General features: G+C 44.7%; 2 protein-coding genes across 2 annotated transcripts; both read left to right on the top strand.

Annotated features, from left to right (window-relative positions):
- Positions 1-188: 188 nt before the first annotated feature.
- Positions 189-14,947, top strand: ILDR1 (immunoglobulin like domain containing receptor 1). The gene is made up of 8 exons (XM_074154221.1): positions 189-243; positions 3,142-3,312; positions 5,753-5,902; positions 6,631-6,750; positions 6,891-7,037; positions 11,384-11,515; positions 13,029-13,837; positions 14,906-14,947. The coding sequence occupies exons 1-8, from the start codon at positions 189-191 to the stop codon at positions 14,945-14,947; spliced, it is 1,626 nt and encodes a 541-aa protein (XP_074010322.1).
- Positions 14,948-22,565: 7,618 nt separating this feature from the next.
- LOC141470967 (apovitellenin-1) lies at positions 22,566-23,994 on the top strand. The gene is made up of 3 exons (XM_074157309.1): positions 22,566-22,680; positions 23,073-23,232; positions 23,895-23,994. Exons 1-3 carry the CDS (start codon positions 22,620-22,622, stop codon positions 23,992-23,994), a joined length of 321 nt encoding a protein of 106 aa, XP_074013410.1. The 5' UTR covers positions 22,566-22,619.
- The last annotated feature ends 1,252 nt before the right edge of the window (positions 23,995-25,246 follow it).

The following is a 25,246-nucleotide window of genomic DNA, read 5'->3' as shown; positions in this document are numbered from 1 at the left end:
GCATTTTGTCTTTCGGCTGTACGGAGGAGGAGGGAGGCGTACCTGCCGCCGGGCGGGCGGCGAGGGGCCGCGGAGGGAGGGGACAGCCAGCCCGGCCCTGGGACAGGTGCCACGGGAAGGGGAGGGCCTGTGGGCGCGGCGGGGTGGCCCGGCGCGGACGTCCCCGGGCGGGCGGAGGAGGCAGCGCCATGGCCCCGCGGGGGTGCTGCCGGTGGGCGCTGCTGCTGGCCTGGCTGCCGGCCGGTGAGTGGGGCTGCTCCGCGGCGGTGGCGGTGGCGGTGGGGTCCCGGCCCCCTCCCGGGGCCACTCCCCGCCCCGGGACACCGGTGTGGCACAGGGCGCCGAGGGCCCGGGAAGCGCCGTCGGGTTTCGCCCTGGGTTAACGTGGTGCGGCGGGGGGGAGCGGCGGCGGCCCCGCGGCGAGGGGAATGAGCGGCCCGGCCCGGGCGAGCGTTGTTCCCCCCCCTTGGTGACCCTCCCCGCTGGGCGGAAGAGCGGTGCTCTCCCGAGCTCGGCAGGAAAGCCATGCGGAGAGGAGTTTCGTTACCCTAAAGGTGCGGCTAACTGCTCTCCTAGGAGGAAGTGGCCGCCTGCTTCCTGGCAGGCTCCAGTATCGGTCCTGTGCGACCAGCTTGGTTTGGACCTAAGCACAGGGTACGGCCGCAGAGGGGTTCCCTCACAAGGGCCCACCCCTGGTAGCTCAGCAGCCCCAGACACTTTGGGGATCTGGTGTAGCAGCAGCGCTTCCATACCTGCTAGATACATGCTTTTATGGAGAATAGGAGCTCACCTCCATGTCCACAGGCGGCCTTCAGCAAGCAGAGTCCTTTCTACCAAGCTTTGCAGGTTGCCTGACAGCTTCTGACCTCCTGTAAGGAAATATAGTGATCATTCTATGATTTTGCTTCTTGGCTGCCTGGGTCTTTGCTGATGATTTAGCTTTAAATACCAAAGTTCGGTTTTTTCATAGGGAACCAGTAAAAAAAGAAAAAAAAAAATGAGGTATGCTTGTTGATTGTCTTGCTTGACAGCCATGTTCCTGCATGATGTTCTAGCTAAAACTTGGCTTCACTGGCTCTGAAGGTTAGTGTCTTCGATGCAAAGCCATAGGCCTGTGTCCAGATTTGTTCTTTCCAAGCAGGATAAGAAAGATAGCAGCATGCAGTGGAGTAATGCAGTCCAAATTTATGAACCAGCCTTAATTTCAGTTTTCTTGGAGGAGGTTAGTATGAAACATCAGACATGCAGAGACATTCAACTGTCCTCTGGTGGGAACAGTAGTTTTTAACCTCCTTAGAAAATAAGGAACTTGTCTCTCAACTGTTGATTACTTTGGAAAGCAGAGTTAATGAAAAAGGATCCCTTTCATAAAGAGCTTTGGTTTCTGCAACTGAAAGCACGATTTTGAGTATTCTTTCCAGAGAGATGCTGCTGTAGGAAACCCATGGAAAATCTGTTCTGTTTCCATGAGCCTTGACAGGTCAGAATTCAGTTGATTGACAATGAGATCAAGGTTTTGCCAATCTTGGGAGATTAGATTTTGGGTTGGTTTCTTGTGATTTCCTGCAGTAAGAACCTGTAGTTCAGCTATTTCACAATGAAAGCTGAAACAAAATGTGTTGAAGTACAATGCTCTTAAATAAGAGCAACTGTAACTACCTGTCACCAGTCTGGACCTTGCTTTGCTACAGCATTGTAAAAAATAGAGGTCATTGGTTTTGCTAGAGGTTTGCACAGCTGCTGGTGTTTCTAAGTGCATGTGCTTATATTTTACTTTTCAGAAAAGCCTTGGGTTCAGAGTTTACCCTGGTCCTCTCTGTGTTTTTGTGGTATTTTTAAGGCAAATGAGTTTGCTGCCTGTGCTTTGAGTTGGCAGAGCAGGAGTCTGTTTCAAATCAGAAACTGGGCAAGTACTGCACTGACAATACCCTACTGCAGAGTTACTTGTTGAGGCAGCATTGCACCTCTACAGCATGTTTTCCACCAGGTGGAAATGGGTGAGCTCATATTTGCCTGGAACATACTGCGGAGGTGCAGCCTAAGAGGACACTGAAAGAATGCTTGCAGTTGTGATCCAGATGTTACTACATAGTCCCTTGTTCCCTTGCTGTCATTGTGAAAACATGTTGTAGAGGGAAAGTCTTTGAATATGTGATAAAAATCGAGTGCTGGTTCGTGGTGACCCTTTCAGTTGGTAGCTTCCAAGCTTCCCCCCTTTCCTTCCTTCCTTTCCTGCTGTTGTGCTCCCCTGCTAAGAAGCAACTAGCATAGCACTGCAACTCCTGCCCTGTTCTCTGGGGTATATTCCAGACAGGGCATCTCACACTTGCTCCACACTATTTGTATTGCCTTATCGAAGGCAACTGGTGATAACTTTGCTATTGTTGATGACAAGCACAACTTACTGTATTATCGAAGTTTAAATAAGATAGAGAAATCTCTGGAGTGTGGCTAAAATAAAGCATAGCTTATGAGAAACTGTGTAAAACCTTGCTCAGTGGGTGCAGCTTCTCAGATAGAAAATGCTGTCGAGGTTGTTACAGATGAGTTCTAAACATACATAACAATAGCTTCACTTAAAAGGGAAAAAAGAGTAATTGATATGTACCGCTCTGAAACGGCAATAAACAGATCAAGTTTAACTATGATGCTGTCTTAGTCCTGGTCACCACTAGGTAACATTCTGATGACTATCTTAGCGAGACCTCAATAAAATTCATTTGGTGCTTATACAATGGCACTGCAGAACTTTTCTGCTAAGGATGGCAAGGTAAGGCAATCCCATCCTGTGTGCTTCTGGTCCAAATGAACTATCTCCCCCAGCTTGGAGGGACAGGTTTCCCCATGCAGAAGGAGGGCACCAAGTGATGTGCTACGTAATGGCTACTAATACTTGCTTTGGAGAAAAAAATTAGTTCCATAAGGCAGGCCAGTGCAGCTGGCTGAAGCTGCCTTCTGTCAGGGAAGGGTGAGGCTCGCATTCTAACCAGGATTTGTAACTCTGGATGGCTTCACCAGAGGGTGCAGGTCCTGGATGAGGCTGAGGAAGATGTACTTCAGTTGTTGGTCTGGTGCAGAGTGAAAGTTGTGATGCAGTGTCTGTTTCTGCTGGCTGACTGCCTTCCGTGTTCTCGTTTGCAGGTTGCCTCTCCCTGCTGGTGACAGTGCAGGATGCTGAACGTTATACCACCTTATTTGCCAGTGTTATCCTCAGGTGTGACTACAGCACCTCAGCACAGCTGCAAGACGTGGTGGTGACCTGGCGCTTCAAATCCTTCTGCAAGGACCCCATCTTTGACTACTACTCAGTCTGTAAGTGTCAGGCTTGTCCTCCAAGGAATATCTCTTCAAATGGAAAGGATGGGGAAGGTAGACTTATTGGGGAATACAGGCTTTTGACCTCTTCCTGCCCACAAACCAGGCCAGGTGGTGGTATTTCACTGCACTCCAAGAAAAAATAGGTCATGTCTGTGATTTCGTTTGCAATGTCAAGGCTTTATGATACGCTGTTGTAGCAATCCAAGCCAAAGCAGCTCATTTGTCCTCCTTGTTATCAACTCAGAAGGCAGAGAGGCTCAGTGATGTTTGACACCTGTCTATCTTGGCAGCCCCACCTTATGCTTCAGGATATTTGAAAGCAAGGGGCCTGCAACGAGTGCACTTTATGATTCCATGGGGGACTTTTTGGTTGGAGCTAGATACCTGTGACCAGGTGTTACTGATTTCAGAATCATGTTTAGAGGATAATCTTTCTTCAGTGGTGCCCAGTGAAAGGACAAGAGGTAACAGGCATAAACTCGAACAAAAGAAGTTCAATCTAAACATGAGGAGGAACTTTGAGGGTGGCAGAGCACTGGAATAGGCTGCCCAGAGAGGTGGTGGAGTCTCTGTCTCTGGAGACATTCAAAACCCACCTAGACATGTTCCTGTGCAACCTGCTCTAGGTGGACCTGCTTTGGCAGGGGGGGTTGGACTAGATGATCTCCAGAGGTCACTTCCAACCTCATATCATTCTGTGATTCTGTGAAACACGTCCATTCTGGAGGGCAGAAAGGATTTTAACTAATAACATGTAGTACTGGTGGCAGCATTTCATTGTGCAGACTTTCTGGTGTGTGCAGCCTTAATTCAGGAGTGTTTAAGACGGTTCTTAAGATGGTATACAAACTGCATCCTGGGCTGCATCAAACACGATATAACCAGCCAATCAAAAGAGATCCCACCGTATTTAGCATTGTTGCAGCCTTACTTTCTATACTGTGTGCTGTTCTGGGCCCCACAATTTAAGAAGGATGTGAAGGTCTTTGAATACATACAGAAGCTGATGACAGGGCTGGAAGAAATGTCCTATGAGGCGCAGCTGAGGACTTTGGGCTTGTCTATTTTGGAGAAAAGGAGGCTGAAGGGTGATCTCATTACTCTCTACAGCTTCCTGAGGAGGAACAGTAGAAAGAGAGGTGCTGATCTCCCTCGTATCCAGTGATAGGACACATGGGAATGGTTTGAGGCTGCGCCAGGGGAGGTTTAGCCAGGACATTAGAAAGCATTTCTTTACCAAGAAGATGGTAAAACCCTGAAACAGGCTTCCTAGAGAGGTGGTCAATGCCCCAAGCCTCTCAGTGTTTAAGAGGTATTTGGACAATGCCCTTAAATAACATGCTCTTACTTTTGGTCAGTCCTGAAGTGGTTAGTCAGTTGGACTAGATGATCACTGTAGGTCCCTTCCAACTCCTCTCCTTCTCCTCTGTCTGCAACATACTTAAGCTGGCCAGCCTTAGCTTAACTGCACACTTAAGATTGAGTTCAGAATGGGGAGCCTGGACTTGTTTGGTGACTTGGTGCCCAAACTCCTTTATGCAGTCTGGATGGGTTAGGGAGGCATGTTACCAAGGTGCTCTACAGCCTAGTCCACAATAGGTGGGTCCCTGGTTCTGCTGATCCCAGCATAATGTGGGTGCTTTGAGCCCAGGCTCAAGCTAATAGCCCCCAACAGGAACAGAGAGCATGAAGATCACAGTGTTTGCTTAGTTAGATCTGCTCTTCATGATCCATTGTAGATATAGCAATGGAGGAACCTTTGACAAGTTTTGTGCTCTGCTCTCTTCATTGCAAGCCCTTTACAGACAATGCTGACTGTCTGTATCAGTTGTCTCCCCAAATGTCAGCTCCCAAATGTGAAGAAAGTAGTTTATATTGTGAGTCTGTCATAAGAGTATTGGACAGAAATTGCCTCTAGCCCTCTATTAATTCGGCTCTCTACATGTTATCCTTAGCTGGAATCAGGTGATGGATTCTTTTCTGTCTTTATGAGCTCCACAACATCCAATATGATACAGGAGGGAAATCCCTACAGTGGTTCATGTATGTCTGGAGATTTTGTTTGGTAAATAAACACACTTTTGTTTTAGTTCCAGTACGCCTGGGAGTTTTGCGACTTCTTTTCTTTCCAGTTTATCTTCATACTGGGAGCTGCCCTCCAGCCTACGACCATTAGCTTCTTAATTGTCAGTGCAGGAGGCATCTCCTCTGCAGCCGCTGCATTCTCAAAATCTCTGCCATTCCTGTGGCTCTAGCTCTGTTGCTTTTGAGTACTCCAAAGCAACTTGTTCTTGCTGGTTTGAAGCCATGCTTTGTATTACTAAACCAAAGCAAATGCACATATGCGTTCAAGAGTTTCTCTGCTGTTCACAGGGATAGAAATTGGTCCTTTGAAATAACTTTTGGCATATTATTTGATGATGTGTGTTTGTAGCATACCAGGCTGCTCTAGCTCTTGGCCAAGACCCATCTGACGACTGCAATGACAGCCAGCGAAAGGTACGCATTGTCATCCAGAAGTATGGGCAGAAGGAGCCTGTGCTGGGTATCGACTACCAGCAACGAAAGATCACCATTCAGAACCGTAAGTGACTTGACCTCCCAGGCAGGGAGTGAACTTGGTAACTGTTTGAAATCTGGGCCTGCCAAGTGAAGAGAAGCGTAAACACAGCTAGTGTCATCTGTAGCATACATATTCTGTGAGGTGGCAATGAAATATGAGTTGTGAATGGCCCTGTCTCCAGCTGGCCGGAGGGTGTTGGAGGCACTACGAGCTAAGGATGAGCTGAGGATGCCTGAGCATTTTCCTGAAGAATGCAAAAGTAAGCTGAGGACTCCAGAAACTAGGAAACAGTTCTTTCTTTGAAGAAGTACTACAAATTGTCCATGTCCCTTATATGCTCCCTGATCGCTCTGAAGCAATAGCTGTTGTTACTGCCAGAAGAGTTATTGGGATGACTGGCGTAACAGAGACAGTGATCTGTGTTCCAGAACTAGTAGGGCTGGCAGCTGTGGGTATCTGTTAACACCCATCACCCAGCAGCATGCTGGTTATTTCACTCCACACGGAACTAGTCCTGCTTCTAAGAAGTGTTGCCTTCCAGCAACACAAACTAAAAAGGGACTGGCAGTTGATGCTGTTTTACAGGAGTTCTCAATGGACTCAAGTGGGATTGTTTGAAGATGATGTTTATGCTTGGGAAGAGAGTAGATGCAGTAGTATATGTCACCTGCAGGCAAAGGGCCCTCTTAGAGTGGGGTCTGAAAGTAGTGTCTGTCAGTCCCAAATAACCTGCTGACTCTTTCCCTCAGGGGCAGACCTTGTCATCAGTGAGGTCATGTGGTGGGACCATGGTGTGTACTACTGCACTGTGGAAGCACCAGGAGATACCTCAGGTGATGCTGACAAAGAAGTTAAGCTGATTGTTCTCCGTAAGTTGCCTGGGTGGCAGATATCTCCTCCTGTTCTATTTCTCCCCACCCCAAAATGTCTCCAGCAGTGGAGAGGTGCTCAGTAACTTACTATGCCCAGGTACATCAGGATTCTCTTTCTCTCTCTGTGTTTTCCATAGACTGGCTCACAGTACTCCTCATCGTTCTCGGTGGCCTCCTTCTCCTTCTATTGATTGGAGTATGCTGGTGCCAGTGCTGCCCGCAGTATTGCTGCTGCCACATCCCATGTGTCTGCTGCCCAACCCGGTGCTGCTGTAATGAGGAAGGTGAGATTCAAGTAAATGTGCATCCCTTCATGGCTTCTGTCAAGACAGAAGCTTGACTTGGAGCTTGATGAGCTCCACTTTCTCCCTACAGTTCAGCATCCATATAGACTACAACATTTTTTTGGCCAATGTGACTTCCATGACTGGTTTATTTGAGTTTAGAGGGGGGGAGCTAGGATACATGTAGCCCATCTTGCTCCTTTGTGTCCTACTTTCAGAAGTTCCTCCCCAACTCACACCTTGCTACCAACGTCTCTCATCCAGGGCAAGATCGCTCCCCTTGTATGAGTAGCTTGGGATTCTTCTTTCCTGTTTTGTGGTTCATATGCCTGTGCATGTGAGGAAGGCAAGCGAATGCCTTGGTGCTACTGAGGTACTCTGAGAAGTAATGATGTAAAAATTGGAATTTTCTATCTTCATGTTATTTTCAGAGCTGCTTTCCTTCTACAAGAAAAAGTTTTTATTTTATTTTGGGGAAGGAAGTGAGGAGAAAGAAAGGAGAAAGATAGTCTGTCAACCCTGCAAATGCATTCTGAGGTTTTGAGGGTCAATTGAAGTTTTGTTGTGCATCGTTTTTCGCAGTAATAAAGATTCTGAAGCCAGACTCTGTTCTCCTAATAAGGCCAGCGTTTGATTTTTGGCTACTAAAGTCATATAACCTCTGTGTTCCTGTAACTGAACCTTAGTAGCGACACAAAGTGAAATAGTCCCCTTGCAGTTTACTCAATCTGAGAGGAACGAAAGGCAACAAATACATTTATATATAAAACACTGAAATCACCGGATTCTTACTCAGATGCTACAAGGACAGGATTTATGAACAGAAATGTGTTTCTGGTTTCCCTGTACCTGAAAAAAAGCTATTTGGTATACCTTGGGTGTTAGTAAGCTGTGAGAGTTTTAGATTTAAGCTTAATTTGCTTAGCCCTTGCAAAGAGCAAACACAGCATCCTTCTCATTTGCTCAAAACAAAACAAAACACTTTCTGGGATCTTTACAAGCTGTCAAGTAAAATGCGTGGTATTGAGGAGGCTATGGAAACTTGGCAGAAAAATTAGTTTCCATGAAGGGAGAGAGAGGTGATGGAGATGAAAGACTCACACCTCCAGGCTTCCTGGTTCTTGTCAAAAAGGGGATTCAGAATATGTGTAAGTTCTTTTTTGTTTTTCTGTGCTGTAGGAGATGATAGCACACACATTCTAGATTGCTGCTTTAGTCTTTCCTGCCTCCTGTTGAGGATAGGTAGGAGGGATACTTGCAGGGTTCCCAAAACCTCTCCCTGCTCATAACAGAAGGTACAGACAAGTCCAGCCTCCTTGACTGGCTGCTGGAGTCTGTGGCTGTAATTTCCATCCCAGCTGCTTTCCCTCTTTATCCCCTTTGCAAAGGATCCTTGCCACCCCTCCTGTAGCACACCCTTCTCTTCACTTCATCCTGCCTCTGACTTGCTTTCTTGGACTCCAAGAAATGAACTGGAGGCCTTAAAAAGCCCAAGAAGGTAGATACAGGGGGTATCTTAAAAAACAGTCCCGAGGAGTAACAGTTCTACACAGCTGAAGAGAAGGCAGAAATCCTCAACTAAGTCTTTATGAATTACAGTGCAAGCCGAGTACGGGTGATTTCCTCCCAATTATTGGCCACTAGAGGGTAGCCTAGATCTGCTGAACAGTTACAGATGCTACTGAGGCAAGGTAATTCTGGGTGTTTTAAGTCACGTCATTAACTAACATGATTTTGAACCTAGTAATAAAAGAAGTGCATTGTTTGAGTTATTCAGAATTGGTGTACAGAAATATTAAACGTGCCCCAGGAGCAAGCCAATTACATTCCCCATGGAAACCTCTGAGAAAAGCCCACCAAGGTAAATATACGTATGACCTCCTTCTGTTCTTACTTGTTCCTTTTCTACTGTGGACTTCTTCCACTAATGAATTGGTGCAAAATAGGATACACTTGCACCTGGGTCTGACTAGGTTGGAAAATATTTTATTTTTTTTCATAATTGGATAATTGGCCGAGCATCTGTAAGGTCTGTCAAAGGTGAAGAACAACCTTTCTCAGCAGGGAGTAAGTGGAGGGAACAACATGACATTCTGCCAACGTTTTATAGCAGGTATGAGTTATGGAATTAGGGTGATTCTGACCTTCCTCAGATAAATATGTTCACTTTAAAGACAGAAGTAACTTTACTTCCATTTTGCAGGTGGAGGAACCAGACTATATATCAGGTTCAAACTGGAAGGCAAAGTATCTGGGGAAGGAAGAAAGGATGAAGGTAGTGAAGGAAGTCCACGGGTAATTCTGCATTTGTTCAGCTGTAGGGAGAGATCAGAGAATTACAGGGACAGGATGACTTTCGTCCTAGTGACTGCCTTCATACCCTATGGAGGAGAACCCTAAGTAGGTATGCCCACAGCTACTGGGCCTTTCACTCCCTGGGCAAAACCCTGGGATGTGCACTCAGCAGGTTCTAGGACATTCTCAAGGCGATAACTGGAGGAATGGAATAGAAAGAGATAAAGCCTTTCCCTTCTTTTTATCCTTTTTCACTTTCCTCTTTCTCTGTTCCTTGTTTGAGGAAGTTTGAAATGTAAACTGGAGGAAAATCCCTTGGGAAGAAAAAAATAACAAAGCAAGTTTGGCATAAAATGCTTGAAAGCTTCTACGTCAGGCCACACAGCTTTGAAGAAAAATCAGACTACTAGGATTAAAACCCCTGAAGTTTCCAGCTTTGTGGTTCACTCTGGTTGGAGCCAGGCTGGGGAAGGAGAGGGAGTTTGGAGTGGAAAACGAAATGGAGCTACATGAACTGTGGGGATAGCGAAGGATGTGCTGAGAGGTATGGTCAGTCCCTGTTTTGCTGCAAGTAGTACTCTGTATAAATTCAGTGAAACCACTAAAGGAGAACATGTTTAATAACTAGAGTGCTACCTGAAATGGAGAGCTCAGTCCCAAAGGGCTTTCAGTCTAAATGCTGCCTGCTGCAGATGAACCCAGGGGACAGAATTAATTGGAGCTTAGCTGTAGCCTGGTTTCTTAAAGAAGTGAAGCTTATGGAGTCAACCTGTCTGTCTATCCCCTGTCTCTTTCCCTCCAATAGCTTTTAATTTCATCAGACAGATTTATTAGAGGGGTAAAAGTCACAAAGGCAATTACGTTCCTATCTGTCTTCTGAACTGTATAGCCAGGAATGTTCTGTTCATACCTGACCAGAGAAGAGGCTGAAGTAAAAGCCTGCCACTTCTGAAACTCCAGAGAAGCCATATAAGATAAATTTTGCAAAGGCCCTGTTGCAAAAAAACTTCACCCAGTAATGACAGACAAACCATGCACAGTCAGGCTTTGTAAAATCTGGGGCTTCCAGAATTTACTTGCTCGTAAACTTAGGTTTTGATTGTCTGTGGTACAAGGAGGAAGTTTCTGTAGGTATTCTTCAAAAAGAAGCAGCAATGAGCAATGGTTTTGAAGACAGGGATGGTGAGTTTGTCTGAGTAGAGGAGATGAAATGGAAGTGCTGAAAAAAATTAAGTGGAATTGGAGCCTGACCGCATGAGTACGGGTCTGCAGTTAGCAGTTGTGGGAAAACAGGGAGCAAAATTTCCACTGAGTTTGCTCTTTTAGCACACTCAACATTTCTGTTGAGAATAGGAAATTTAGTTTGTTCATCATCTTGACCACACTGTCCTAAGGAATTTAATTTTAGCAGTCATGCTGAGGAAAGTTACAGAGAGAGACGACAAGAGTGGTTGAAAGACTAGAATGGGAGAAGCTGGACAGTGGATTCTGAATGCCATATTTGTGGAACAGAGAGGAAATGATGGAGTATGGTGTGGAAAATATGATCTGTAGAGAGTGTACATGAAGGTAGCAAAAAAAGGTCTCATTTAGCTGTAAATCAAAGCCAAAGGGGGAAAGGACCAATGACGAACTGAAAGAGTTTTAAGAGGGAGAAAACAGCGTGGTATGTGTTGCTGTATGAAGCATTATTTCCCACCTTTCTGCAACTGTAGTCGTAATGACAGGGCAGGTAGATCTCTTGCATATGGCTATGTGCTGTGTACTTAATCATAGTGCCATTTGTTCACAGTTGCTGGAACTGGACCCTGAATGTCAAGCAGTAACCCTTTTCTTCTCTTTTTGGTATCTTTTTGAAGCTGTACAACTTTGTATTGGAATTTCCTGTGCTGTATTTCACCTTTGTCATAGGGTGGAGAGAGCTTTTCATTCTGTGAATTTCCTGTATCTGACCACATCCAAAGGCTACAGTCTATCAAGCAAAATGGTACGTGGTCTGCAAGCTGTGCTCTCTCTGGATAACTGCTGTAAGCTTCCTTCTTCTTTTACAGTACTGAAACGGCATCGGTTCATGAAGCAGGCTCAGGCACTTGCACCTTGGATGTCACCCAACATGTTCTACGGAGGTGCTGACAGGAACTCACAACTTTCCTCTTACCAGCTGAACCCTCTACTGCAACAAGGTGAGACCATGGGCATCATTTCAGAGGGAATCCAGGATGAGAAACAGGTAACTTGTTAGGGAGGTTACGCAGGTGAGGCTTTAGCCTCTGTACTACCAAAAAGAGAAATGTTACATCTGCGGTGTACTGTAGACCTGCCTGAGTGAGTAAATACAGCCTATCCATCTTAAGTGTCTTGCTAGACTCGGTGCTGGGTGCAGTAGTTTAATACTAACTAAGGTATATCTGTGCTACACCCCAGTGACTGCAGGGTAAATATACCCAGCTTATCTCGCTTCATGTGGTAGAGGAGGGTGCTGTCTCTTTGTTCTGCTGTGCTGGTCACGGTCAACTCCTTATAGCCAAAACTGACATGACAAGTGAGGTGCAATATGTTTGAGTTCTTATCAAATGTCTAGTCTTCAAATGATTAAGGGCAAACTGCCTTCTGTGCAATAGATCTACCCTGTATGCAGCAAAAAAACTCTTTAGTGAACCAGGAAGAATTTTCCTGTTGTTCTGCCCCCAAATCACTTGCATTGGTGGTATTTATTTGTAACTTTAATGGAGGAGGGAAAATGGAGTCTCTGAAGGCCTAGAGAAATAATTAATAAAATAACTTATGACCAGTAATACTATTTAATTGCCCAAGGAAAATAGGAGAATTCAGAATAATGACTTCTCAAATAAATATAAGATATTTGTCATCTGAAATTAGCTTTTCAGCACTACACAGAAGTCACAGATTTACTCTGTGTCTGATGAGTCTTAACTGTTACTTGAAGAAATAGTTTGCAAACATCTTAAATGCTAGATTTGAGATGTTTGAGTATATACCTTTTTAGTCCACCAGTTAATTCTACAGTTACCATTTTTCCTAGCCAGGGCACCAGTTTTCCTTAGGAAGATCTAGTGACAGCAACCATGATTTAAGACAGAATACACTGAGTCTTCTCAAGGAAATCCATGTGCATGTTGGCAGAAAATGGGCAAGTAAGTTCCTCAGGCAGTTTCTTAGCCTGTGTTTTCACAGTCCTTGAATCGCCTGTGCTTGGGTAGAAGTATACATACATATGTGTGTGTATGTGTACATATATAGAACATTTTCTTTTTCTTTTGCAGTATTGGTTCATATTTCTTCCACTTCAATGAGATATGAGAGGAAATATTATGAACTTTCTCTGATTAATTTTTTTTTTAATAAAATTTGGTATCAGTGCTGTAGGAAAACAAATGCTCCTCTCTCTAAACACATAAGCTATATTTCCAGGTGTGATGGATGACTCTGATTTCTTACCTCTGTGCTGCCTAAAACAGCACAGGTCATGCTGCAACTTACTAGTTACTACTCTTTCCACCTTACCTTGTGTGGTCTGGATGTGCTGGTTGTAGTGCTTAAGACTCTGCAGCTCTTGCAGTGAGGAGGGACAGGAGAAGAGAGGCTCAAAAGTGACTCAGCCAGGATCATTACTCCAGAAGGGCCCTCTATTGTTTCTCCTTGACTTGCTTCATTCTCCTGTGCTTTTATCCTTAGATGTGTCTCTGCAGAACAGTCTTCCACTGGTGCAGCCACAAGCTCAGCTTTTCCCTAACAAGGGTGTTTTGGACTATCTGGAGTCCGAAATCCAAAACCTTAACATGTCACAGCTCCGGCCACCCTCCCACCAGCAGCAGGCTGTGCAGCCCAGCTTGCTGTCCTCTCTGGGCTCTGAGATCATGCCACCTCCTCTCACTGATCACATTTCCTCCATCCATGGGAGCAGTAACTCCTCACGGCCACAGAGAGCTGCCCATACCCCCAGACCCTGGGACTCTGCAGCAGAGGACAGGAGGGAAAACCGGAGGTTGCCCTTGCCTTCCAGTGAGGATTCTCACTCCAGCTACAGTCGGGAGCCCTGGGACAGGCGGCGAGAGGACCAACCTCAGAGGCAGAGGACAGGTGGCTACAATGGCAGGCCCCAGCCCTATAGGCGGGATGTGTCACCCCCACGTCAGGCTGAGAGAGGCAAGAGCAGCAGCAGCAGCTGCAGTTTCTATCCAGAGGAGGCCAAGGAGCGCTCCAGCCACCATCGTGGCTGGAGACCGGAGCCCACAGGGAGACCAGAGTACCAGCACCACACCAGGAGGAGCAATAACTCAGGTCAGCGGCGGCACAGCTACTCTCCCCCTTCTCGTCGGGGGTCATGGAGTTCCTCTGAAGAGCAAGTCCGTCTCCCAGCAACAAACCGCAGGCGGCGACACCGGTCTCGGGAATGGCCAGAAGATAAACCCCCGAGTTATCGCTCATTAGAAGTCATCCCAGGTCAGGAGAAGAAGCACAAAGGCAGCGCAGGGCCACGCTCGGTGAGTCAGCTGCCTTTTTGTTTTCCCAACTAAGAGAAGAGGTGGGTTTTGTGGAGTGAGAGTGAATGTTTGTTACTTTCTGCAGCCTGTTGTCTTTCAAACGATGGGCAAGGAGTATGGGGTGCCCTGCGCATCTTTGTCATTAAGAGGCTGCTGAGTTCCCTGCCTTCAGACAGGTGTTGCATGGCTATAGTGTGTTCAGGGGTAAAGTAAGCAATCAAATAAAGTAGATCCCCTATCACATCCCACGCTGGGTGACAAGTTATACCTTCTCAGTCCTGTCCCCACCTAGAGGCATTTGGGGCTCTTATGTATGTGTTGGTGTTAGAATAGCTGTTCTCCTGGGACTGCCTGAAGAGAAACCACTTCCAGAGTAGGTAGCAGTACTGAGTATCCCCCTGCAGCCTTCTCTGGTGTTGGTTTACTTCTGATTTCTTTTAACATGTGCATGATTCCCCTATTATTGATCTCCCAACACTTAATTTTATAGTGTCTTGGTGATATTTTTAAGATGTTTCATATGGAAAAGCATCCAGGTAATCCAGATGCCTAAAGCTACGTGAGATAGGCTTTAAGATCATGGGTGGCTATAGTGGTAAGAAATGTGTGATCCTCCAGGTGGAAGAGGATGGCTTGCTTTTTAGGACTCCTGAGAGCTGAACATGCATTATATGGGCAGTGAACAGCTATTGTTCACAGCTCATCAGTTTACACTGGGACTAGATTTCAGATAGCAACCTAAGTATGACCTAACCTTTATATCCAATTGCTAGTCTCCAGGTTAGACAGTGTATTCCCCCTTAAAAAATGAAGTTTTTTTAAAATGACAAAAAAGTTAAGTGTCCCTTATTACATATATGTGGTATTTTACCAGGTGGGAGTCTTCTCAAAGGGCTGTATTTTGCACATTACCATTTTCCCTTCCGAGTTTTGGAAGGAAGTGCAGTTCTAGTCTCAGCTGGGATGTATGTATGTATGAATGGTTTTGTTATGGTGCTCAGAGCAGGTAGGAAGACATGATTTCCATTCATCCTTTCTTGTTCCTGAATCTTTTATTTTCTCTTGCAGGACAGAGGAAGTTCCCACAGTGCAAGAAGCATAGTCATTTAATGCCAGTACTGAAAGAACTAAGATTCTCACCGGAGTCCTATTAGCTTTTCTACTATGTATGTTGGGATGGCTGGTTTTGATTGAACTGACAACCAGCAAAAAAACAGATGAAGCTGCTTCCCCTTAGACTTGTAACTCTGAAGAATTTATGTCTAGTGGCCATGGAAGTAATACATAACTCCTTTTTATTCTTGTGGTCCGTTGAAGACATTCTGTTGGAAACAGCAGATTTTTTTTTTTAGTAAATGGTGTATTCCCAGTCTTTAAAGAGAGATACCAGTTGTCTTTGTTAGTTGCCCTGCCACTGCAAGGAGCCCAGTCCGTAGAATGCTGGTCCTTTGCACACCAGTTACTGGAGAATGGCTCCGATGATCACAGAGTTGTAAAGTCACAGGACAGTAGAATAATCTAGGTTGGAGAAAGCCTCTGTAGGTCATCTGTTCCAGTCCCCTGGGAGTTTGGCATAGGGAGGCACAGCATCTCCTTTCTTAGGCCTTCTGTTGTGCGTCACAATGTGTAATGTTTGCTGCTTCTGCTTGGCTGCTCAGCATAGTTGAGCAGTTGCTTCCTTTTGTTCCCAGTAAGCCTCTCTCCCAAACAGACGGATCACAATGTTGGAAGGATGTTTGACTGCCTTAATAAGAGCGCACTAGCCCGTCTGCAAATTGCCAGTTTATCTACCAGCTTATATACTGACTGAAACAAACTGCCCTACTTTAAGCTTAGACCTTAGTGCCTTAAAAGGTACTTGTTCTAGCCTTTAACCCAGACTTGAATTTAATTGTAGACTTAAAGGACTAAATTTACCAAGGTTTGGCCATCCTTACAGAGACTGTACAAGGCGTCACTACTGTCCCTCACACCATGGACCAGAATTTCTTTCAACTCTAGGAAGTGTGACTTGTGGATTTATCTTTCTTAAGCCATGTACTCTTTTCCATAGATTTTATTTCTCACTTTTGTCTCTGTGCCATGTATTATATACACGGGGTGTGGGATAAAGGGTTGTGAAGAAGTCACAGTCACCATTTTTACTATTGTCCTTGATCTTTACCCTGACATTTATACCACTCCTGCATATGTGGTGCATCTGGTCTGTAGCTAGATTGCAGGGTTTTCTCATCTCTTACCTTGCAACTAGAACACAGGATTTCGGTATGCTCTGAGACCACTTGTAAAGGAGAACAACTTGCCATTTCTCCTTGATGTGATTCATCCACTGTTTTAATTTAAAATGTGCTGGAAAAGGAGAGGTTCTCTGGGTGCTGGCTGCTTCCACGGAAAACTGGCTTGCCAAAGGCACTTTTTGGATTCAAGAATCTCAAAGGAGCTTTTGGAGGACCACGTGAAGTATTTTGTAACCCAGAGGCACTAGAGATTGGCCAGTATCAATTACTGTACTGCCTAGCTTATTTCCCAACCAGTGCCACATGGGACACTTGCTACTATTTGTTCTTTAATGTCCCAATTACTGATGTACTTACGCTTTCCCTTTGAAGACTGACCTGAAGAGACTTTCACTTTGCTCACTTCCTTTTTTTCCTTCCTTTGGACAATGATGGGAAACATCACACTTGGAGCGAATACTCCTAGCTGGATATCCAATGCAGTTGCTGGTCAACTAAAGACTACTACAAGAGAGTGCTCATTTTCCTACAGTTTCTTGGCTGACAGTGCTTATTTTTAATTCCTGTGTATGGAGATGAAGCAGGAGGACCCACTAGCTTCTCTGGTCGACTTTGTTTCAAGAACTAGAGGCCTACTTTTTGAAGACAGAGGGCCTGTTCACCACCAGTTGGTGGCTAGCACAAAACGGAGCTAGAAGAGCTAAAAAAACAACTCCAAAATTTGAAAGGAAGGAATTTCAAGAAAGGAAGGCTGTATTAAGCATAATCCTTGTCTGCATTAGACCCAGACTGTGAATAATGTGAACTGACCCATGAGTTACATCTGAAATATAGGGAATTAAGTATGTTCGCAGAACTTGCATAGCCAGTATCACTCTTGAATCTGGTTCTCAGTCACTGGCTGTGAATCATTTTTATTCTTATTTAATGACATGCTGAGGGTTTTATGCATCCCCTCTTATCTATGATAGGCTAGTATTTTTTTAGTTAAGAGGAATTTATGGTGACTGCAATGACAGAAAATAATAGGGGGCTCCTTCCAAAACTAGCACCCTGGTTGGACTTTAGCATTGTCCTCTGGCAACTAGAAGCAAATACCCAGGGCTCTGCAGATTCTCCTCTTGGAAGGTGAATTAGTGGCTTGGAATTTGACTCTCTCCTTATGCTTTCAATAGGGCCATAAATCATGCAGGACTTCTTCCTGTCATCTCAACCCAGCCCAAATGTTCAGGTTTCAGGGAAGGGCTGTCCCTTTCTCCATCAAGAGCAGAGGCTATTGAGACATTCACTTGAGATCCCAAGACAGTATCATGGGAAAGAGTTCACTTTCCTTCACATTCAAGTGTCTATAAGCCAACACGTGTCCAGCAAGTTTGCCCATGAGCAAGAACCCCTTCACACAACAAGAAAACCTAGATGGCTTTGTTTAACAGTAGCAGCTGTTGAAGCTTGCTGCTGTAGTATGAGCACACTAACTGCAAAGGTTGTGCTTTTTTTTATCTAAATCCTGTGAAGGAGCCCTTCATTTTTATTTGTTCCTCTAGTCCCCATAATTGAGCCAGGGTGACTAATTGTAGATGTCTGAATTTGCACAATCTGTGCTGTGTGAAATCTGAAGAGTTTTATCGTACTTGAGCTCCTCTTCAGTCACTTTGTTCATATTTATAGAAACATTAAACAAAATTCTTCAGGGAAGATTGATTGTATCTCAGTCTTAATTCTGTAGCTTCTTAATTTGTAACAGAAGTAGATTAGGTTATCCGGCAGGGAGGCAGAAATGGTACCAGGTTTACTGGTCCACAGACCACTGCGGTTCATAAAACACCAGTTGGTGGGCTGTGAAATAATGACAAAGGAAATCTATATCTGCATGCTTAACAACTGCAAGCAGACAGAAAAGTGGGAAGGAAATAGGCTTTGCTTTGAATGCTTATTTCTGTTTTTAATTGGCCATAAATGAAAGCCGTTGTGACAGCACTGCACAATACTACGTGGACTCTTTTTCCAATAAGATTACAGGGTCTTTGACATTTCAAAAGAGAGAGACGATTGAGCAGCTCAAACACTGCACACTGAAAGAAAGAACAGTAGGAAGTAGCCTAGCCTTGTTCTTTCTAGGCTGTAATGTATTCATGCTTAATTTTTCAGCCATTCCAAAGAGCTGATGTTCGTACGTCAGCTCATTTATGATGAAAAAAAGTTGCATATGTTTCACATTTGAGAGTTGCTCCTATTCTAGACTTTTATTCTTCCTGCCATGCAGCTGAGGGAAGATACCTTACCCCCAAGAATGAATTTTCTGTCTCACATAAAGTGCCTTGATAGCCACCAGAGTTACCCTAATTTAAAATAATAATGTCATGAGTAAGTAACCGTGCCATATGGGGCAGATAAGGATGCCCGTGCTGCTCCTGTCAGCTGCTTTTCACCTCAGACCAGAGATTCATAGGAGAGAGAAAAAAAAATCATGTAATTTTTCTTTGATTAAGAAAGGACTTACAATATCTGGCTTTCCTGCTTATTTGTATAGCGCCCTGCCATTCTGGAATGGCCTTCCAGGAATGTAGGGCAAGGGCTGATTCTTTTGCAATCATTGATCTGGTCTTGGCAAGTGCCTGTTTGGCAGTAGAAAGTGCTGAAATGCCCAATTGCTATCTCCGGGATTGTATTCACGATAGCACGAGCTAAAGTTAGGCTAACTTTGGCGGGGGGGAAGTTACCTTGTGTGATAACAACCACAATGCAAAGCTCTTCAGCAGTATGTCTTACTACATAGCGTAGTTAAGTGCCCTCTGTGTTACTTCCTCCAGCAGCCCATCGGTTTAAAACACCCACTTAATATGGTTAGAGCCTTCCATTTGTTGACTTGACATAGGAGAGAGATGACACTTGAGGTTTTATTAAATTAACTCCCCACAAGTAATGACTGCTGTTTGCTATTTCTGCTAAGTTTAATACCTATAATGTGCCTTGTGCTGGTCTTCTGAATATTATTCCAGCTGTAAAAGCAGATGGTAAATGTGTAGATTCTCTTTAATGACTGTCAAATGTATAATTAAAATATGAGAACTTTCAACCAGTTGCTCTTGTGTGTTCTTCCTAGACGATAAATTGCTTTTTAGTGTTTGCACCAGAAGCGGAACTGAAAATTCTCAGTTCTTACTTCTGGAATTAGCCTTGTTATACATTACTAAGGATTTTCTGTTGTTATTTTTTGGACAAAAATGAAAAATGGTTTGCTTGTATGGGGTTTTTTTCTTGTTCATCTTATTTTGGAAAATGTTTTTCTTTCCTTTTCTAAGAAATAACATAATTTGAATAAATAGTCATCAAGAGAGTGGAAAAATGTCTGGGAAACCATTGGCAGCCCTCTTTAATGCAGCAATTGCTGACTTGGCTTCCATGTCTGTAAAATGAGAATGCTTCTGTTTGATTCTCAAGTACTTTGAGCTCCATGAGAAGAAAAGTCTTCTAGAAATTTTGTTTCGTTCATAAATGAAGATACTGGCTGAGCTTTTCACACTTTCCACATGTGACAGTCACCTAATAAATAAGCGGCTGAGGTAAAAACGGAGGTCTGTTTCGTCTCACACAGTAGGCTTAATTTATGCCTCATGTCCTCCCCATTCCTCTTACCTAGTGCCCTTTGTAGCTCAGTGTTGCAGCCTTTCTGTCTCTTCCCCCTATTGCTCAGTGGTTGCGCATGTCACACACAGATGCTTGGCCTGACTGAAGGCCCAGTGGGCACTAGGAACTTGAGCTATGGGAAAACAGGCTCTACAGCAGCAATGTAGCCACTGTCTGACTGGGACCAGGTCCCCAGGAAACCTGGGGAGAAGTTTTCATAGAATGGTTTGAGTTGAAAGTGACCTTTAAAAATTGTCTTGTCTACCCTGCCCCTGCAATGAGCAGGGACATCTTCAACTAGGTCAAGTTGCTCAGAGCCCTGTCCAACCTGACCTTGAACACTTCCAATGACAGGGTGTCCACAACTTCTCTGGGCAACCTATTCCTGTCTCACCACCCTCATAAAGAATTTCTCTCTTGTATCCAATCTAAATCTACCCTCTTCCAGTTTAAAACCATTTCCCCTTGTCCTGTCACTACAGGCCTCGGTAAAAAGATTCTTTTTCTGTCTGTCTTTATAAGCCCCCTTTAAGTACTGAGAAGCTGCAATAAGGTCTCCTTGGAGCCTTCTCTTCTCCAGGCTGAACAACCCCAGCTCTCAGCCTGTCTCCATAAGAGAGGTGCTCCAGCTCTCTGATCATTTTCATGGCCCTCCTCTGGACCCGCTCCAACAGATCCATGTCTTTCCTGTGCTGGTGTCCCCAGAACTGGATGTTGCTTCTGGGCAAGTTTTGACAGCTGGCTCAGATGTATGCCTATCTTGGCAGCCTGAGCAAAAAGGCTTGGACATGGGGAAAGAAGAAATGCGAGAGAGGTGAATGCTTACCCCCGTGCACCATTTGGTTAATGCATTTGTTGGAAATGGAGGGTAAAATACAAGTGAGCGTGGTAGCCACAAATAAATTCCAACTGTCTGAGCAGTGAGGTTACAGCACAAGCCTTCCTACAGGAACAGTGGGAGCAAAATTCAGCCCAGCTCTAGCTACTGTTAGTGTGGAATTTGGTCAACTTATGAAAGGGGTCTCTATGACATGGTTGCCTGTAGGGGACTCAGTGACCCAGGAGCTGCCTTCCACGTCTCTCAGGTCAGACTGACCCTCCATTACCAAATCTCAATAACAGGTCCAGAGTCCTCAACAGCTTCTTGCCTGTCCCACTGAGCTGGATCTGCTTGCAAAAGAGCAAATGGAGAAACAAAGCAGGACCTTTGACCCCTTGCTATCACTATATTAGCTCTGCATAAATGCCGGTGTCTCAGATGAGCATCTACCGCAGCTTCAGCCTGAGAAAGAGAGAGAAAGCAGGACAGGTAAGAGCTGAACTCTCTCTTCTGGGTGGTATGGACTTTACAGCTGGTGTATCTAGGACGTAGAGAAGTGAGTGGAGGTAGTATTCTATTTTGCCCCATTTCTTATGCCAAGCCAAAATGTGCGAGCCCTTCTCATGCTCCATAGCCAGGAATATTGCTGAAATGGAGGAGGGTGGGAGTGCTTGAGGTGACCTTGATCGAAGCTGAGGGATGGTGCTTCATAAGACATTTATAAGAGGGTCAAGCCCATAGTAGGGATTGAAGACTTTCCGTGCTGGAAGATAGGTAGCCTCTTCCCAGCTGCCTTCACCACAGGGACTACTGGCTCTAAAGTGGGTAAGATCCTCTATTTATGCTCTTGGGAAGCAAATTTATACCTTTTGTCTGCAGAGGGAAAAACTGAGTCTAGGATGAAAAATCAAGGAAGGGTGGCAATGGAGCCACTATTGCTGGTCAGCAAATGTCTAGTAAAGATGGAGTGGTAACTTTTGGAGGTAATCTGTGCACAGAAGGAAATAAAAATGGATGGAAATTTTGCTTAGCGATATGGTTTAGTGATGGGTTTTGTCAGTGTTAGGTTGATGGTTGGACTCAATGATCTTAAAGGTGCCTTCCAACCTAGACAATTCTATGATTCTATGATTATTGTGGGATAAGAAGGAGCATTGACTTGTAGCCACCTAGCACAGGATTTAGCAAAGCAGTCACACAGAACAGACTTAGAGCCTGTTTTGCCATTGCAGTTCCTAATGTTTTCTTCATGTTGCTCCAAGTGATCCAGCCCTTATTTATTCAGGAACATAAATCAATTTGAACTTCTAAACACCTTTTTAAGTGCAGTGTTCTTGAAAAGCTTGTTTAGACGTAATGTCATCTTTTTCAATGTGCCAAGTACCAAATTTTCAAGAATTCCTCCAATTCTTACTTTTTCAATAGACAAAATAAATGAGGCTGGATGAGGCTAAAGTTTGCACTTACTCCCTTTTGAGAACTTGTTCTGCCTGGACTACTATCTGTTTCATTAATCCCAGTGTGGAAATGACAAGAGAACCTAGCTGGGTAGTTGGGTCTTTCCTCAACTAGAGCAAGACAAAATGCCCAGATGACCGGGTCACTAAGACGATCATTGTACGTGATGCACTCACTAGCATCATGTTCTTTAGAGGCAATTTACCAAAGAAAAAGTGAAGCAAAAAAATCCCACATTATGAATTTTTCTGTTGTACTTATGTATGGAGGAAACCTATTCTGATCTCTGACAGTTTTAGTGGTTTGCTCATGTGCTGAAACAAGTAATTTTAGCTCTTGTATAAAAGAAGTAACTTTAACTGTCACATATTTCTTGGAGCTCTGAAAGCTATCATTCATTGTAGATTTTTGTTATTATACAAATAAAGGGACACTTTCCTTTTTATACTGTCTTTTCCTCACTTCTTCAGAGGAAATGCACCGTGATCTTTCCTGTTCTCTTCTTCATTTACTGGTTAGGTTTATGGCAAAAAATCCGGTGTTTAACTGACATCTTTTATTTCTCTGAAAACAAAGAAAACATTGTATGCTGATTCCAGCAGGTCTCTTGGTGTAGAGAGCGGAACTGGTACTGCAAACCATGGTGCAATCCAGGGCATTGGTGATAGCTCTGATTCTGCTCCTTAGCACCACTCTCCCCGGTAAGTCTGAAAAGCTTTGCTGTCTGCCTGAGACAAGGCCCAGCTCTACAAGTTCTCACTTGCCTTAGAGAAGTCTGACCTATCCATAAAGTAAGACTGAAGCCAGTAACACAGTTCAAGACCATGAATACATAGTGCTCAGCAGTGTGAAACAAATCAGTAGGGGCCTGGCATGAAAATCGTCTATACCTGATGCAAATACTCTGCCATGTAAGCCCTATGACTAGGTGCCCAAAAATGAGTGATGAGGTGCTTCTGGATGCTGCTAGAGTGAATTCTGGGGGAGGTGTTGAATCTCAGAATCTCAAGTCACTTCCCCCTGCGCCTGAGGGACGATATCAGAGACAAAGTGACTGGAGAAGCCTCATGGGTTTTTGCCTCCTGTTTCTCAGAAGTGCACTCAAAGTCCATCTTTGAGAGAGACCGTCGTGACTGGTTGGTCATCCCCGACGCAATTGCAGCTTACATCTATGAAACTGTGAACAAGATGTCCCCTAAAGTCGGCCAGTTCTTGATGGATGCTGCCCAGACTCCAGCAGTTGTTGTGACCAGGTATGGAAAGATCTCCTGCACTGGCGCTGCAATAGCCATGGGTGGAAAGGGAGAGGGAGAAGTGGGAGAAAGAACAGACTAATCATGTATCTATATGGGGAGACCAAATGGGAAATGAATCAGCAACCAAAGTCTGATGTGACTACAATGGGAGTGGGGTGCTGGAAAGATGGGATGGGACAATACATTTCATATGAAAGTACAAGCTCTTCCCAGGGGTGCACATTGAACACGACAATGCTCGTGGGGATAGCAGGTACTGCTCTTTTTACATGGATAGTGAGGGAGGGGGCAACTGGCTGGTGGAGGATCAGACCCCCTGCAAAGGTGCTGTGGTGCTGTCTGTGAGGGGCTAAGTACCAAAGGTGCCAGGAAACACTGCTGTCACTCAACACAAATCACAAAATTGGCTCTAGATGTACAGATATATTCCTCAAAGAAGGGGAAAGGGTTTCCTCCTGAAAGGAGAAGCGTGATGACCGAAGAGATAGTTTCATGTAACTCGTGGCAAACACGTACTGCCTATTCCTGTCTTATAAGGAAAGCCCCTCTAGGACTGCTGAGGAGCTTTGCACTCCCAGTGACTGGCAGTGTGATAACTACAGCAGAGATTACCCTCACATATTTGTGTATCTTACCACATACACTGTCATCTCCTGCAGGAACTTCCTCATCAGAGAAACAACTAAACTCAGTATACTGGCTGAACAGCTGATGGAAAAAATAAAGAACCTGTGGTACACAAGAGTTCTAGGCTACTAGCCGGATGAATACAAGTCAGAGTTTCCTGATGGGAGTTGGTAGCACCCTGCGGTGTCCTCTTTCCCCCTGCCCCTACTACTGACGAAGATCAGTCAATAAGACAGAATCGATGCTCCTCTTAATGCCTGTAGAGGGAACCCAGCTTCAAAGACCAAAGGATGGAAGGCATCTGCTGAAGTCTCCCCCCCAAAAAAAAACAAACGCTGCTGGGCATGGGGAAGGCAATGAGATTGTAGAGCTCTTCTGTAGCCAAATCCTGAAAATTAATTCCTCCTGAATGGCTTGGTCTTTGACCCTCAAATAAAAAAATGTTCGTTGTTACACTTCCTTAAGTTTCCTGTTTGTATTGACTGTTACAAAATCACATCCAGCTCAGCACCCCATTTTGTTGAAAATGTAGCTGTTACTTACAAGAAGTTGTTGCAGGCAATGCTAAAAAACCCTGACTATTCAGGGACATTTAACTAAGCTCAGGTTCTTCTCATCTGGGGAGAGGAGGGGGAGGCAGAGGGGCGGATGGACGATACAACTACCTGAGCGTCTTCTGGGGTAGCCACAACATGGCAACTGTAACTTTACATCAGGAAAGACCATGACATGTTGAGTCCTCCTGATTGTGTTCCTTGGTTGGGTAAGAAGCAAGCAGGTGCACCTGTATCAAGTGTCTGAAAATTTTGGATTATTTGGGAAAACAAATGCCAGTAAACTGAACTGTCCGTCAATCTGAGCCGGACTTTGAAAGTATGTTTCATCAGCCAACCACTGAGGTGACTGAATAACCTTTCCAAAGGAGAAACGAGGGGAAAATTTCTCACTGTCTTCAAGGTGGAGGTTGATCAGTTTATGAGAGGGGCAGCTATGCCCAGGACCGTCTATGAAGACCTGGCAGGTCCTTGTCAGCCCTGTGCAATGGCCTCATCTCAGATGCCCACACTGGATAAAGAAATCCATCTACTTTTTCATTAAGCAAGTTTTTTCATTAAGCACTTGTTTCCACAAGTGGGCAATTTGTCTGAAATCACAATGGGAGACTGCGGCAGAGGCTAGAACAAAACCCTGCTAGTCTGAGATCTAGGAGTCACATGCACATGGGCAGAGCTAGTGCTTAGGAGAGCATCGCTACAACCGGTGAAAGGAGAGTTGCCTGATAACTGCAAAGCAACACTACTGTCTTTTAAGGTGCATCTCCATTTACTTTCCCCAACACTGCAGTTTTAAACCTAAAACTTTGTTCTGCTTCAGCATTACCCTC

This window comes from Numenius arquata, chromosome 1 (genome assembly GCF_964106895.1).
Source record: "Numenius arquata chromosome 1, bNumArq3.hap1.1, whole genome shotgun sequence".
Classification (NCBI taxonomy): Eukaryota; Metazoa; Chordata; class Aves; order Charadriiformes; family Scolopacidae; genus Numenius; species Numenius arquata.
The sequence above is the reverse complement of the archived record's forward strand: the minus strand, read 5'-3'. Positions and strand labels throughout refer to the sequence as shown.

Coding starts and splice junctions, on each gene's coding strand:
- LOC141470967 (XM_074157309.1), top strand. CDS start 22,620: ATGGTGCAATCCAGGGCATTGGTGATAGCTCTGATTCTGCTCCTTAGC. Junction 22,681..23,072: donor CCTTAGCACCACTCTCCCCG/GTAAGTCTGAAA, acceptor CCTGTTTCTCAG/AAGTGCACTCAAAGTCCATC. Junction 23,233..23,894: donor CCAGCAGTTGTTGTGACCAG/GTATGGAAAGAT, acceptor CATCTCCTGCAG/GAACTTCCTCATCAGAGAAA.
- ILDR1 (XM_074154221.1), top strand. CDS start 189: ATGGCCCCGCGGGGGTGCTGCCGGTGGGCGCTGCTGCTGGCCTGGCTG. Junction 6,751..6,890: donor AGTTAAGCTGATTGTTCTCC/GTAAGTTGCCTG, acceptor TGTTTTCCATAG/ACTGGCTCACAGTACTCCTC. Junction 13,838..14,905: donor GCAGCGCAGGGCCACGCTCG/GTGAGTCAGCTG, acceptor TTTCTCTTGCAG/GACAGAGGAAGTTCCCACAG.